The sequence below is a fragment of the Hyaena hyaena genome, unplaced genomic scaffold, assembly GCF_003009895.1.
Source record: "Hyaena hyaena isolate Hyena2069 unplaced genomic scaffold, ASM300989v1 scaffold_602, whole genome shotgun sequence".
Taxonomy (NCBI): domain Eukaryota; kingdom Metazoa; phylum Chordata; class Mammalia; order Carnivora; family Hyaenidae; genus Hyaena; species Hyaena hyaena.
Window position 1 is genome coordinate 1,018,356 of NW_024081229.1, and position 16,822 is coordinate 1,035,177.

The 16,822-nt window shown below is 34.5% G+C and overlaps 1 protein-coding gene across 7 annotated transcripts in view; it reads left to right on the top strand.

Moving 5' to 3' along the window:
* Positions 1 to 16,822, top strand: part of ZMYM2 (zinc finger MYM-type containing 2) — a 104,500-nt gene that overhangs the window by 48,606 nt on the left and 39,072 nt on the right. For all 7 annotated transcript variants that reach the window (XM_039256944.1, XM_039256943.1, XM_039256945.1 and 4 more), the window contains 5 exons: positions 4,245 to 4,316; positions 8,442 to 8,592; positions 9,271 to 9,386; positions 12,466 to 12,582; positions 14,586 to 14,736. In XM_039256944.1, the coding sequence (XP_039112875.1) occupies positions 4,245 to 4,316; positions 8,442 to 8,592; positions 9,271 to 9,386; positions 12,466 to 12,582; positions 14,586 to 14,736 (607 nt within the window). The remainder of the gene's footprint in view (positions 1 to 4,244; positions 4,317 to 8,441; positions 8,593 to 9,270; positions 9,387 to 12,465; positions 12,583 to 14,585; positions 14,737 to 16,822) is intronic.

Below are 16,822 nucleotides of genomic sequence, written 5' to 3' on the forward strand. Positions count from 1 at the left end.
ATTCTTTCAGTTTATCCTTCTGGGGTTTGCTCCTTCTCTTCTGTCTGTAGGTATCTATCTTCTGCCTGGTTTGCAGTGTTGTCAGACATTCCTTTGAGAACTTTTTCAGCCTTATCCTCTTTCCTCTCCTCCCAGGACTCTAGTGACATGAAAGTTAAATATTTGTTACAGTTTTACAGATCCCTGAGGCTCTGTTGTTTTTTATATTTTCCATCCAAGTCTGTTTTCTTTCTGTTCAGATTGGAAAATTTCTATATTTCCCTTCACTGGTTCTTTCCTCTGTTTTCTTCCTTCTGCTATATGTTGTTTTTTTTCTTGTTGTTTACTAATAATTTTTTTAGAATGGTTTTAGTGTTATAGAAAAATTAAGCAGGTAGAACAGAGTTCTCATGTTAAGGTCTTCTGTTGACACCTTAAATTAGTTAAGATAACATTTGTTACAGTTAATGAGCCTGCATTATGTAAAGTCCATAGTTTATTTGGATTTCCTTAATTTAAAAAAAAATGCTTGTTTTTGAGAGAGAGTACAAGCAGGGGAGGGGCAAAGAGAAAGGGAGACAGAATCCAAAGCAGGCTCCAGGCTCTGAGCTGTCAGTGCAGAGCCCGATGTGGGGCCTGAACTCTGAGATCATGACCTGAGCTGAAGTTGGATGCTTAACCGACGGAGCCACCCAGAGACCCATGCATTTCCTTAACTTTTATATAATGTCTTTTTTTCTGCTCTAGGATTGTATCTAAATTACAACATTATATTCAGTAATCATGAAACCTTAGGGTGGTCTTGGTTGTGACATTTCTCATAGTTTTGTTGTTTTTGATGATTTAGGTATATTGTAAAATGCTTTTCTATTGGAATTTGTCTGATTTTTTTCTCATCACTGATAGGTTTTCAGGAGGAATACCACAAATTTTTAAAATTTACCACAATTTACAAAAATTATTAGTGTTTACCTTTTACTCTTTTCCCATTTTCATCATATCACGAGGGTACATGTGTCAACATGATTTAGAATGACTGCTGAAGTTGATATGTATCACCTTGCTGCAGTAGTATTGTCAGAATTCTCCATTATAAAGCTCCCTTGCCCCCATTTCCATTCTGTATTCTTGAAAGTGAATCACTGTCTCCTTTAGGGTGGCGTGTACAGATACTAGGAAGTTTTCTGCCTAAGAGATTTGTCTTTTATTTTTTATTAAAAAAATTTTTTTAATGTTTTATTTCTGAGAGAGAGAGAGAGAGAGAGAGAGAGAGAGAGACAGCATGAGCAGGAGAGGGTCAGAGACAGAGGGAGATACAGAATCTGAACCAGGCTCCAGGCTCTGAACTAGCTGTCAGCACAGAGCCCGACGTGGGGCTCGAACCCACGAACTGTAAGATCATGACCTGAGCCGAAGTCAGACGCTTAACCGACTGAGCCACCTAGGTTCCAAGAGATTTGTCTTTTAACTCTTACATTGTTACTTTATTCAGTCATTTATTAACATCAGTAGGGACTCTTGGGTCATGTGGCAAAAAAAGGCATAAGTAAAGCAATTAAGTTTCTTTACCCTTTACAGCCCATTGACAAGGCCTGAGACAGCAGAGTGACCTTCCTCTAAGAGTTTAACGGACTACATGTTGGTACTTTAGTTGAACATTAGCCTGCCTTCAGGACCCTAGAAGTCTCCTCTAACATATACAAATTCCTTTGGGAGCTTCCTTTTTATCTCTGTCCCCAAGATGTATGTTAGCAAGCATCTTTCAAGCCTAAGGCTTCATGATATTTATTTGAAAGGTCTCCGTAGGTTTTAGTAGACTATAGTAAATGACCTTTTCCTAACAATAGCTAGCCTCTCAAGGTCCTAGAAACCTTGCTTCCAAACTTAGAGGCTTATGCTGCCCCTAACCCCCTCCCAACTTGAAAGTATATAATCAGCCACTCTTCACAACCCCAGTGCAGCTCCTTCTACCCAGGGTCCTGTCCCTGTGCTTTAATAAAATCATCCTTTTTAGGGGTGCTTGGGTGGCTCAGTTGGGTAAGCATCCGAACTCTTGATTTCAGCTCAGGTCATGATCTCACAGTTTGTGAAATTGAGCCCTGTTTGAGGCTCTGAGCTGACAGAGCATTGCCTGCTTGGGATTCTTTCTCTCCCTCTCTCTTTACTGTTCCTTGTTCCTGCTCTCTGTCTCTGTCTCTCAAAATAAACATTAAAAAAAAAAAAATACCCTTTTGCACCAAGACAACTCAAGAATTCTTTCTTGACTGTTTACTACTGAACCCCAACATTATCACATCAAAGGGTATTTTATGATTTGGGGCTATAATAAAATACAGCTTTATTTTGTTAATCAAAATTTTCTAGCTGTGGCCATTGGGAGCACTTTCACTTGATTCTTATGTTCTTTTGACATACCTTAATCTATCCATTGATTTTTAAAATGTCTGTTACTAGTTTTTTTCATTCCTAGAATTTCCATTTGGTTCTTCTATCTTCTTCTTCTTCTTCTTTTTTTTTTTTTGAGAACTTCTATTTTTTCATTTTTAAATATTTTTATTCTTTATTGAAGAATAAATTATTTGTTTATTCTTTATTTTTATTATGGCTGTTGGGGCACCTTGGCTCAGTGGGTTGAGCGTTCAACTCCTGATTTCAGCTCAGGTCATGATCTTGTGGTTCATATGATCGAGTTCTGCATTGGGCTCTTTGCTGACAGCACTGAATCTGCTTAAGATCTCTCTCTCTCTCTCTCTCTCTCTCAAAATAAATATTTAAAAAATCTTTGTCATATAATTTTAACATCTCTGTACTTTCTTTGTTATCATCTACTTATCTTTTTCCATTTAAATTGTTGTTTTTGTGGTTTTTGGTAGGATACATGATTTTTGTTAATTGAAGCCTGGAAATTTTGGGTATTATGTTATTATATTCTGGATCTTATTTAAACCTGCTTTGGCTGGCCTCAGCATTGCCAGGTGTAGGTAGAAATCCAGGCTCTCCACTTGGCCTCTGTTGACACCTATGAGGTGGGAGGAGTTCCTTGTTGTTGCTGGATGCGGGCAGGGGTTCTGGCTCCACTCCGGGCTTTTGCCCAGCCACCCTAAATGGGAGGAGCAGGACTATCATCTCCTTACTGCCCCCACGTAGCCTCTGCTGAAATCAAATGATCCTGTTCTAGTAGATATAGAAAATATTCTTTATACTATCGTTAAATAAAATAAAACTTATTTTTTTTTTTTAATTTTTTTTTTAATGTTTTATTTACTTCCAGGAGAGAGAGAGAGAGAGACAGCGTGAGCAGGGGAGGGTCAGAGAGAGAGGGAGTCACAGGCTGAAACAGGCTCCAGGCTCTGAGCTGGCAGTCAGCACAGAGCCCGACGCGGGGCTCGAACCCACCAACCGCGAGATCGTGACCTAAGCGAAAGTCGGACGCTCAACCGACTAAGCCACCCAGGCGCCCCTTTAAAATGTTTCATCTTCCATTCTGTAAAATATTATTTTCATGTTTAATTCCTGTTTAATGAACCTGTTTAATATTGCAGGTTCATAATCTACAAGTAAGCAAATGAAAATCCATGCATACATACATTGTTACTTGATAAAGGGACACAGTCAGACATCTTTGGAGACCACTACACATGATGCTGTAGTGAATGTCTCCTCTTTAGCTACAGAAACTAAAACTGAGTGGTGATCCTTTCTTATCCTTGCTTTCACCTCCCCTTTTGGCTTTTGTCTCTAACATTTTAAGTTGGCTGCCATTGTTGTTTCTGCCTCCCTTGGCGAGTTAGTTTCTGGAATATACTGATACAGGTAGTTAATAATTTAGGTCCTGGCCGTGGAAACTGTAATACTTAAAACACTTCTCTTTCAGTATTTTATTTTCCATTTTCTTGCATAGTATTTTGACTTTAATGGAAAGCAGGATGCTTTTCTGCAAGGAATAAAGATGTAAATTTATATGTGCTGTAAGCTGTCACGTGTTCTGAAAACAGTTTCCAAAACAACCCATTTGCTGATAATGAAAACTAACTACATAGCCTCTAAGTCACTTAATTTAGAATGCTTTGAGGTACCATAGGCTGTAATGAGATCTTAGAATACATTGTTATCTAAGAGAAATAAGTAATTTTTCTTTTTGGCTATGTCAAAATAGAGGCAAGTGAAGTCTAAGGGTCTATTGATAATTTGTTAATTGTTGTATTATTTTAGCATCAAATTATTACTTTTTTTTCCTATAAAATCTTTTAAAATCTTTTTTTCAGGTAGGTAGCCATCCAAGCTTCCTGAAGGAGGTTCGAGATCACATGCAGGACTCTTTCTTAATGCAGCCTGAGGTAAGCAGGATGTAGCTGTGGTTAAGCCCTTGATAATTTCATGTATTTCTTACTGTCTTTATTATGTACCTGAAAAATCATGTGCATTTTAAAGTATTATGTTAAAATTTATGAACTTAAAATATGTCAGATGATGATTGTTTTCTTACGTTATCCTAGGCAGACTTTATTTCACTAAACTTTACATGTATTTTCTTGTGATATGCTTGTTTGCTTTTAAGTATTTGTTAATTAAAAATTATTTCCAGATAAAATTTATGTACAGTACCTTGTCTGCAGTAAGCATTTAACTAGTATATAAAAGACCCTTTTCTTTTGTGCCTACTTTAAAGATATTAAAAACCCTTTTTTTGTAAATATTTCTAAATTCATATTCTTTAATCCAGATGAAGTTAGTGTATAAATTAATATGTGAATGATAAATGTATATAGTTAATAATAACTGTAGCACAAGAAATTTCATATTGAAATAATGCTGCTATGTGATTAATCTATAGACCTTATTCGAATTTTAAACATTGATGGTCCCTTATAGCAAATGAAAAAAAAAAATTATTCTTGTTTAGGATCCAGTCCAGGATCATAGGCCATTATTTCCTTCAAAATGTGTCTCTCTTTCCCTCCCTCTTCTGAGACCCCACTTCCAGATATATTAGATTTCCTGCTATTGTTCCATGGTCTGTGTGGCTCTATTATTTATTGGTCTTATCTTTTTGGTCTTTTCTTCATTTTGTAGAGTGTTTAATGTTGTGTCTTTAATTTTACTAATCTTTGCTAATCAACTGTCAGTCCATGTGGTTTATTTTACATCTCAGATCTTGTATTTTTCATCTCTAGAAGTTCCATCTGGGTCTTCTTTATATCTTCTCTTCCTTGCCTCATTATGTTCATGTTTTCCTCTACTGATTTCTTGAATATTTAAGCATATTTATTCATAGCTCTTGTAACATTTTGCTTTCTATTTTCATAGCTGTCATTTCTAGATCTGTTTCCACAGCTTGATTTTTTAATTTCTACATAATGAGTTATATTATGTTTTGTGGAATGTTTAAAAGCCTTTGTTTCATATCTTTTGTATAGTTTTCTAGTTTTTAAAAGTGGGAGGTTAAATCTGATACTCCCATCTTGCATGGCTGGAGTGGAAGTCCCATCTGCTTTAATCTGAAATAGTTCCCTAGTCTTTGTCTTGCATGACCTTGACATTTTTGAATACTATAGGACATTTCATAGAGTGCCCCTCAGTTTCATGTACATTAAGTCTTTATCTCTTGAGTTACCTTCCCATGTGGTTCACTGACTTGGTCAAAATGTAGTAAAAGAAATGTATTACTTACATGTAAAAGGAAAAATTCAGGGGAGGTTTTAAAATCATGTGATGATTAATTTTGGTATGCATATGGAATTGGTTAAAATTTAAATGTAAGGCACCATTTTTCAACGAGTATACTGAAAATGAACCAATTTGCCGTAAACTCCCCATTATATTTACCTTTTGCCATACCAGTATCTTGTTTTAATTAGTTCTGCCTTATTCTTTTACACTGAATTTATAAGTAGGTTTATTTTCTCCCAGGCCTGAATGAAGAATATAATAATTATGAATTTGTTACAATTAATTTTATTTTTAAAAGCACTTAATGTATAATTTATAGGATGAATGAAATTTAAATATGATTATTTTGATTGTTTACATATAAAACAGAAAACATGGCATGAACGAATATCTTTTTCTTTTTTGCTAATGTTCTTTCATTAAATGAGTCCTTTTATTTTTGAAGTAGTGGTGGCTGTGAAAGTGGCTGTGTTAAAATATTTTCAATATTAATGATTCTATCTTTCTGATAGTACTTTCTCATTCTCTTCAGATAAAAGTATTTGTCAGTGTGGACCAGTTGCTTAGCTCCTTGTTTACTTGACCCAATTCAACTGGTCTACTTTTTATTGGTACGTCTTAAAACTTACTAATTACTTAACCATTCTGCCAATAAAATTATTGTCAACTTGAAGGATGTTTCTAATAAGTTAAAAAAAAATCTAATCCAAGATTAGATTAGATGGTTGGACTTCATTTATATTGATAAAAGAATTCTTTGTGGGTGCTGCTACATGCAGGGTTGTACAAACATCTACTGAGAGCTACTCGCTTTTTCTCTCTATAATCCTGTGATCTAATGGCAAGTGTCCTGATAACTTTAGTATTCCTACTTTGTACTGTGGTGCCAAGTTTTAAACATTCTTTTTTCCTTCATTGTTTTATTGATGTGTTTTCTTTATCCTTTCCCCATTATAAACATTTAAATTACTATGTAGGCCTCAGGAAAATATTTTGTCATTTCAAACAATAACCAGCATCTCCTCTTTGTAACATTGGGAGAGTCATAATTAGATTTAATAGGTTTGCAGCTTTTTTTTTGTTTTTGTTTTTTTGTTCCTTGTTTCCATTCTTTTCCTGTTAAGTATTTCCTTTTGCAGTCTATCAGAGGTTGAAGAATGGGTTGATTTCTACCTTGAAAAGTAAATCTTAGGGCTTTGTTGAAGTGATACGATACTTAAGTAAATGAGAAACAGACAGCATTGTTTTGTTTAGTTTTGTTTTGTTTTAATAGTACCAGAATGCATATAACATACCTTCCTGGCACATAAATAGCTGTTTTTGTTTTTGTTTTTGTTTTAATATCTCTTCTATTTGTTGCATAGTAAGAAAGTTTTTTTCTTTTTCTTTTTTTGATGTGGATGTTACTTGTTTTGGTTATTTCCCTTCAACTTAATACCTTCGTTTTCTAAAATCTTGTGGCGCTCATGAAATTTGTCCACGCGGTTTACCCCTTTTATTTTTGGCCTGCTTATCATCTTTAATGTCTATTTATTAGTTATCCATCCATGGCATATTTTAAGGCCTTTTAATATCATAGTGTACTGGATGTTGTTAAGTATGACGATGAGTAAAATAATCTGAACATCAGGTAGAAAGGTGGATACAATTATTTTGCAACATGATACGTGATATTTGATTTAACTAGTTCTGATGATTGTATTACCACTCAGAAGAGACCTCAAATAGAAGTTGCACTTATTGCTTTTCCTTATGTTTGATTTCTAATTGTGACAATTCATGTTGTTCATATAAACATACCAGTTCATCTGAATTGTATTTTTGTAAGACTGTGTATATTTCAGTAATAATTGTTTTTGTCTAGTAATTTTCAAAGTGTACCTCCTTTAGTCTTATCATCATATTTTACCTTGTTTCTTTGAATTCTGTGTTGGCAAATATTCACTCTTGCCAGAAGGATTGACTATTCTTATCTATTGACTAATTATTAGCTTTAGTTAATAGCCTAAAACCATGTTGAATGATTTTTTTAGTTAAAAAAAACTAAAAATAATTTTTTTATATGTTTATTTATTTTAGAGACAGAGTGTGAGCAGGGGAGGGGCAGAGAGAGGGTGAGACACAGAATCTGAAACAGGCTTCAGGCTCAGAACCTAATGTGGGGCTCAAACCCATAACCAAGAGATCGTGATCTGAGCTGAAGTCAGACGCTTAACCGACTGACCACCCAGGCGCCCCTAAAAATTTTTTTTAATTTGGTGTTTTATTGTGGTTGAATGAGGTTTTAAATGCAGTACACATAGGTGGTTAATTGGTTTTAAGAGAAGTTCCACAAGTTCTTGGGACAGCAGCATGGTCAGTGCAAAAAATATTTAACGTCAGATTTTTCTCTGAAGGACCATAGTCATTTGATTATTAAGGGTTATATTTTATAGGTACATTTAATTTCTTCTGTCAGATGACAAAGAAGTGTGTCATCATGGTAAACAGAAAACACCATGTCTTTGTTTTTTTCAGTTTTTACTTACCTTTATATAGGGATTCTATTAAACTGATTAATAGTGAGAAGCCCAGGATTTGAAAGAGACTTAGCTAAGATCATTACTTTTGTTTGAACCTAATTTAGAAGCATTGCAGTTAACAGTTTGCATCCAGATGAAGATTTCTGACCCACTAAACCTGATTAGAGATTAACAGAATTGTTTTGCAGAGAGAAAAGGTGTACTGAAAAATATATTTTTTCCTAATTAAATTGTGACTTTCTTAATTTTCTTTTTTGTTTCAAATTGTAGAAATATGGAAAACTGACCACTTGTACTGGTTGCCGAACACAGTGCAGGTTTTTTGATATGACTCAATGTATAGGTCCTAATGGATATATGGAGCCATATTGTTCAACTGCTTGCATGAACAGTCACAAGACAAAATATGCAAAATCACAAAGTAAGTTTCAGGTATTTGGAAAGTTAAAAAACTTTAATAACATGACTAATTTCTTAACTACACTTTCCCTTTAACTTTGTTTTAATACTTGTTTTTACCTGCTTTTTATTTATAATCACATTAAACTTTCTTATTGCAGACTTAAAAAAATTTTTTTTTATGTTAATTTTGAGAGAGACAGAGTGTGAGCGGGGGAGGGGCAGAGAGAGAGGGAGACACAGAATCTGAAGCAGGCACTAGGCTCTGAGCTGTCAGCACAGAGCCCAATGCGGGACTCGAACCCATGAACCAGGAGATCATGACCTGAGCTGAAGTCATACACTTAACTGACTAAGCCACCCAGATGCCCCACTGCAGACTTTTTTAGTGTTTGACCATCCCATATTTCTTTAATTTTTTTTAAATTACTGGTGCAGTTCTGTCCATGTCTGCATTCTTAGCAAAGATGTTTTCTCCTCAGTTTAAAACTGAGATTGTTTCATATATCCATATAGGTTTTGGAGACATGATATTGGATTCTTTATAAAAGTATTTTTTGAGGTGAGCATAATCTTGGAAATTTATTTTAATAAAAGAATAGTTTATAGAAGGTTCCATTAAAAATTATTCTTAATTAGGATTTGTTTTTAGACTTTATTACTTTTATATGAAATCAGATATGTACCTTTTCTCTTCTAGGTTTGGGAATTATTTGCCATTTTTGTAAGCGAAACTCTTTACCTCAATATCAAGCCACAATGCCTGATGGGAAACTGTATAACTTTTGCAATTCCAGTTGTGTGGCTAAATTTCAGGTTTGTTATCTATTTTGGATCACTCCTACTCCCAACAAAATACACATGGGAGATAAGCAGTGTAATATGCTTCATCTTTATTTAATATGTTAACTTCTATGTAGTTTGTTGAGGGCCAAACTTCTGGGTGCAGATTCTAGAGTCACAGTAATAGACGTGGCTGCAGATGCTTGCTGCTTGGCGTGGACAATCTGATTGACTTTTCAATTGTAATTTATATAACAGACTTGAAGTTTATTTACACTAAATAAACTTTAGTGTAATTGAGCTCGGTGTCTGATGTGTAGTATTTCCTTAGTCAGTGGATTCAATAACCTGTTAGTCTTAGGGAGACTTCTGTTTTATGATAAATTGGTGAAGGATGTAGGTATATTTAGCCTGGAAGTGATGAGCATAAATGTTTTCTTCATATATTAGAAATATACCAATTACAAGGGGGATTGGACTTGTTGTAATGGGCCCTAATTTAATACAAGATCAATTTAGGGAGACCTTTTTCATTTTCATAAAGGTAAAGAACTTTCTGTCATAGTTCTTCAAAGTTGGGATTATGGATAATTTCAGGTATATTACTGGAAATGTTCAGACTTAAACTGTTTGACCACTAGGAAGGAATAGTTGAAATGGGATTTAGCATTAGTTAAGTGGCATGAGTAGGCTTACCTGGTATATGTGAAAAATTCATGGTCTTTACTCAGAGATTCAAGCCAGTGCATAAAGAGATGCTCCATGATAGTGAATCTTCCAGCAGTTACACAATGTTGCAGATACTGTATTTATTCTGTCATTTAACCTGAAAGTATAGTCTCTTAAGTATGTAACAGTAGTTATAACCATTATTAGCATTTAATCTTAGGTGTTTTTAATTCAACCAGGTGAATGTCGTTTTCATTAATAGTTATATCTTCCACTGAGTTGAGGTAATAAGCTATATTCAAGACTTAACTTTTATTTTGGAAGTTGGGATTGTGGCTATTGAAAAATCCTTAGAGTGGTAAATACTGTTTCTGACTTGGCTTTTCCTAAACTAGAAATTAAGGAATAAGGAAGGATTAGATGAGAGAATAACGTGTTTTTGGCGTGCTGCTTCTCAGCCTTCACCTTTCTTTATTACTTTTTGATGTTTGAAATATTAACAGAAAATATTTTAACTGCTTTTTTCATTTAACTGCAACTTGTATTGCCTATGATTTGATGAGACCATTCGTATATATACATTGTATGTGTTAAACACTTAATGTAGATTCTTCTACCCAGATGAGCAAGTAGGCAGCCTCATCACTATAACTGCATCAGTGTAATACAGTGTTGACAGACAGACAAGCAGCATTTTTTCCTTTCTCGATATCTTAAAGCAAACCATAGATTTTGAACTTTATGTTAATGTCTTCATTAGAAGCTGTTCCATTTCAAAATAAGGCAATAGGGTAGTATTTCATTTGTTTTGAAAGATTACTTAAATTTAATGGACTTGCACTGTTTTTGAAACTCAAGGACACTGTTGCTGGTGTTTATTAAAAAAATTTATTCACCTGACAGTTATTATCTTAAATCTGCATGTTTTGTTTTTTTTCACAAATCTTGATTGTGTTGTATGTTGTATGTAGAAGTTTTAATAAATGTTTTAAAAACATTTTTTTTTTTTTTTTTTTTTTTTTTTATGTTTGTTTATTTGAGTGTGCATGTGTGCATGCGAGCAGGGAAGAGGCAGAGAGAGGATCCCAAGCAGGAGTGCAGAGCCTGCCGGGGGCTTGATTTCACAGACTGAGGTCATGACCTGAGCTGGAACCAAGAGCTGGACGCTTAACCAACTAAGTCACACAAATGCCCCCCAGTTTTTTTAATAAATGTTTTTTTTTCCTCTCTTACCTGCCACCCTGAAAAAAATACATATTCCGAAGATTATATGTAACATGTAATATATTAGATAATGAAGATTAAGTACCAATATAGTCACTGTTCATGTTAGAAATTAGAACAAAACTTTTATTTTTAGTTATTTATTTTTAACATTTTTTTTTTCTGAGAGAGAGAGAGAGAGAGAGAAAGAGAGTGAGAGAGACAGCATTAGCAGGGGAGGGTCAGAGAGAGAGGGAGACACAGAATCAGAAGCAGACTCCAGGCCCTGAGCTAGCTGACAGCAGAGAGTCCGTCATCGGGCTTGAACCCATGAACCGTGAGATCATGACCTGGGCCGAAGTCAGAGTCTTAACTGACCCACCCAGGTGCCCCAGAACAAAACTTTTAAAACTCATATGCTTATATCTTCTCATATTCTGTATATTGTTTGAACTTTTTAAAAATGTAACAAAATTAAGACTATTGTTACCGATACCAGTCTGTTAATTCTTTTTTCCCCTAACTTTGTAAAAGGAAAAATAAAAGTGACCAGTGTTAAAAAGTATTATAGGCTGTTTTCCCTGATGGAATTGGAATGAAAATGATAGCAGTATTGCATATGGGACAAATTACTACTTAAAATAACTATTGGAGAGAACTAGAAGCTAGTCTTTTTTAAAGATTTAATTACTTGTTCAGAACTTGGTTAACTATTAACTCTTACTTGTTTACAGTTTCTTAAAGAGAAAAATATCATACTTGAACTGCATATTGTTTCCTTTTTCATATTACTTTAAATAGGTCTTAGTAATCTTGTAGTAAAAGAATTTTGATTTCATAAAACTTAGTGTACTAGTGTTAATTTTTATTTTTTATTTTTAATGTTTTATTTATTTTTGAGAGAGAAAGAGCGTGTGTGCACGCACGTGATGGGGTAAGGGCAGAAGGAGGGACAGACAGAAAATCTGAAGCAGACTGTGCTGACAGCAAAGTGCCTGAAGGGGTGCTCGAACTCACGAACTGTGAGATTCTGACTTGAGCCAAAGTTGGATGCTCAACCTACTGAGCCTCCCAGGTACCCCACTAGTGTAATTTTTAAAGACAAAATTCAGAAATGTAATTTTATATGTTGAGGAAATATTTAAGCAAGATACTGTTTTCTGGACATAGTTAATATTTGGCAGTAGTTAAAAATTCTAAAATCTGTGTCAGACTCAGTATGTTTTGTTCTTTGTTTTAGGCTCTAAGTATGCAGTCATCTTCAAATGGCCAGTTTGTAGCTCCAAGTGATATTCAGTTAAAATGCAACTATTGCAAAAATTCCTTTTGTTCAAAGCCAGAAATCCTGGAATGGGAGGTAAGTTCAGTTTTGTTATTTATATTATCTTGCTTAAATGAGAGTATAGTAAAATAATAATGGTGTTTCAGTTTGAGGATCTCTTAAGTAGTGGATAAGGATTCTTCAGAATTTGTGATGATTGAATTATTTACTTTTGTGTGGGAATAGCATCAACCAAGGGCATGTTTATTTGTAGGTCAAACAAAAATTATTGAAGTCATGTTCACATATTGACATTATGTTTGTAATAGTGTATGGAATGTTACTTTGTTTAGCTACATACCTGGAACATCTGTTTGTATTTCATTTTTCCATTTTTACCCTCATCTTAATAAATATTGTCTTTGAACTATAATATTTTGAATTGCCTGCTACCTGTACAAATTAGGATTTATTAGTCACTTAACATGTTGTCATTTAACATTTTATAATTGTTTTAATAAAAGAATCCTAATATAAATTTATTTTATTTTCCCTTCTCATCACTCTTTCTTTAACTAGTTTTACATATATTTTTGCCATTTGCAAAAATCCTATCATTATTGTTTACTTAAATAAGGGAGTAGTGATGGAAAGATGGATGGATTGACGGATGGATGGATTAACAGACAGGTGGACCTGGCTGAACACTGCTTTTTTGATCAGTGTTCATCTTTGGCCATTTTTTCTTTTCTCCCTTTTTGATGACATGGAATATGTGATGAAATGGTGTATAAGACATAGCACTAACAATAAATTGTTATTTAGCTTGGTACTTGCTCAAGCATTTAAACCAGTTATTCTTGGAGACTGCTCTTGGCACCCAGTATGATTTTTAGTGACTGTGATTCCCTCTAAATCAGAGCAGGGAAATTCTGAAGGCCTAGTAAGAATAAAGGAGTGGTGGGGAATGAGGAATGAAATCCATAAGCAAACACATGGGATAATATCACATAGGGGATAAAGATCTTGCCTGAACTCAATTTTGATAATACTAGATGAAATGGAGGTCCTTTCTATCGATCTCCATGTTAGAGCTACGTGGCTTCTGTAGTCTTGGTGTTGCTTTTATTTACATGGAGAGGTTAAGTATTAGAAGGAGTTAATAAATATTGTCTACCAAACTGAATGAGAGTTGAGCCATTTCCTCAGGTGTTTGAGAATTCAGGGGCCTCTTTCTTCTCATTCCATGGTTGGCAGTTGTGGTTTCTTTGTTGCTGTTTTTCCTTTTATAAGTTATATGTCCAGGATGGGGCAATTTTCCACTGATGATTGCCTTACTGCTTGAGTTGCTTCCTAGACTCTTTCACCTTCCTTATCTTGGTCTTCAGCTATCTTTGCCAAGGGTTAGGTAGACGGATTAGACCTAGTCTGTATCCTCCATAATAATAGAGGAGAAAAGTTGCTGCCCTATAAATTTTAACTTGATTGCGTTTGGCTACATATTTGGAGAGTATAGCTCTGGCTTTATAATAAGGTTTGGGGCCAGGAGAAATAACTAAATAATACTATCCTAGCTCCATTTAAGGTGACCAACTCAGTCTCAAGTTTAGTAGCATACTTTATGATGGCCCCAAATTGAGTACTTTATCCATAATAGGTCTGTGATAGGAATGTGATGGAGTCTACTTGACTATACCCACAAAGAATATTTCTTTTTGAGTGAAACTGGTGTTAATGTCATATTTCTTATCATTTTGTAGTTTACCCATGTTTTATCTTCCATTGCTTTCTGCCCATTCCTCTAGTTCCCTTAGCAACACCAGACTTCCATCTTGTTTTAGTGGTACCTTTACTATTTTACTGAGTAATTTTGGGGTAGATAATGGTATTGAATTTTGTGGAGTTATGTCCAAATATAGCAGTGAAATTAGTTAAATTAGCTACCTGTGGCCTATAGAAAATGTATCCCCAGGGATTATCAATCACATTAACTAGGTAAATGATTTAAGTTTATTTCAATAAAAGTGGCTTGTTTATTTCTTAAACTTTTTCTTGAGGTGGTTATCATATACTTACCAAGGTTCCCGTTGTGCATTTAGAACAAAGTGCATCAATTCTGCAGCAAAACTTGTTCAGATGACTATAAGAAGTTGCATTGCATAGTTACATATTGCGAATACTGTCAAGAGGAGAAGACTCTTCATGAAACAGTAAATTTCTCTGGCGTTAAGAGACCTTTCTGTAGTGAAGGCAAGTGTATATACAGTGTTCATAACTTTTATTAATATTTAATGTTAATTTTTTGCCAAACTATTTTCAAATCTATAATGATGTGTGTCCAGGGTAGCTGTATAATTTTAGTGTAGCTGAACAAAAAAAAATTGAATTTGATTTTCTGACTTGTTTTGTTATTTTAATTTGTAGACCTCTGGGCCTCAAGGTGTTTTATCTCTAAAAATTTGACAACCTTTTTTCCATTGAAAAGAAGTTTTGAAAATAAAAGCATTATCATATGTCAAATTTGGATTTGGAATAGAATTATTTTCCATTGGGTTCATTTTCTTGCCCAGCTTATTGCCTAGCCTACAAAGATTTTCAGTCTACCAGAAGGAAAATCATATGAGGCATTACTACAATGGAAAAATACTTTTAGTTTTCAATTTGGAATGCCAGGCAAATGCTGACTCTTTTGTATGTTCACGAAGTCTTTTTCCTCTCATTTCCGCCTTTGTTGCTCTGGTGCCACGCAGCTGATTATAGAAATGAACTTCTGTTCTCAGTTCTAATTTTCCAGAGATAGGAACCAGGATTGTAACTATGGATTTGGGGCTCTTGTTATTACTACTTTTCCCCTAAATGTCACATACTTGCTCTACACTGGCTTTTACTTTCTATTCTTTCTTTGGTCCTAGGCACAGAACTCTCCCAGCTTTTCTATCTGCTGTCCTCATCTGTGTTTCCTAGTTAGGTTTTTTTTCCCCCTGGATCCATGTTTTATATGGTTTTCTACTGTTAGGGCAAGAAGAAGGTTGAAAAGTCCTAAGTGCCAGCAGTGGTGAATGACCAAAAGCCCAAAAGATGATCTGTCTATTCAGTTAGTGCCTTTGTCTACTATGTTCTACGTTTCACACAATAAGGTTACATATAAAAGAGGGTACTGCTTATAAAACAAGGCACTCCTGCTTTTATAGGGTTAATTACATACCTTTCACCTGGAATGAGAAAGGTAACCATGTTCACTATTAAGATCACAGCTGTGATGAAATATAACATAATATTTCATTGAAAAGATTGATTAACTTATTATACCTAAATGTGTATGCATTGAGAATCTTTAGTGACTCATAAATCTGAACATACTGGTGTTGATGGCTAACATACCCATACATGATCTTGTATCATTTAGATTATGTGGATTTTATTAAAATGAATAGACAATAGCAGCATATAGAGAATTGACATTAAAGAGAGTTTTCAATTAGAGGGACTTGCATCTTTAGGCAATAAAAGTTTAAAAAGGATGTGTGTCTTTTTCCTCTTCAGTAATATATTTTGTGCTTTCTCTGACTACACCTAGTTCTCTGTTGGAACTTGGCAGAAATAACAGAACATGTCATACCACCAGCAAAGTCTAATTAGAAAGATAAAGCTTTAATAAAGGTAAAATGTTAAAAAGATTTTTAAATACAGTTTAAGATAACAGAGAAACAAGTCATAGGACAGTATATAAATAATTGCCAAATAAGGTAATAGAAAACAGTACAGTTTGAGTTCAGATAAGAAGGATTATTTAAAACTGGGTTAGATGGCAGAGTTTGTGTAGTAGGTGTAATTGGAACTCCTCATTAAGCAATGGGGAGGATTTCAGTAGATAGGAGAGCAAGGTCATTCTTAGTGGCACAGCATGAGTAAAAGTATGGAAACTTACTTAGTTCTTTTTTTTTTTTTAAGTTTAGTTGAGAGACAGGGAGGGAGAAGCCCAAGTAGGCTCCACATTGCCATCACTGAGCCTGATGCAGGGCTTGGTCCCATGGACCGTGAGATCATGAACTGAGATGAAATTAAGAGTCACTTAACCAACTGAGCCATTCAGGTGCCCCAAAACTTTATTTAATTCTTACAGAGAGAGATATTATAGCAATTAAGGCTGATATGTAAAAACACTTAAAATACCACATTCATATAATAGACAAAAGAAATATATTATCAAAAGAATAATAGTGTTTTCCTTAACAAGTCTATAAACCAGTTTTTCTTCCCTGAAGGTCCATGTAGGGTGATAGAGAAAGGTAAGGCTAGAAATTTTGGGTAAAATGACTACTTAGCTGAGTATAAC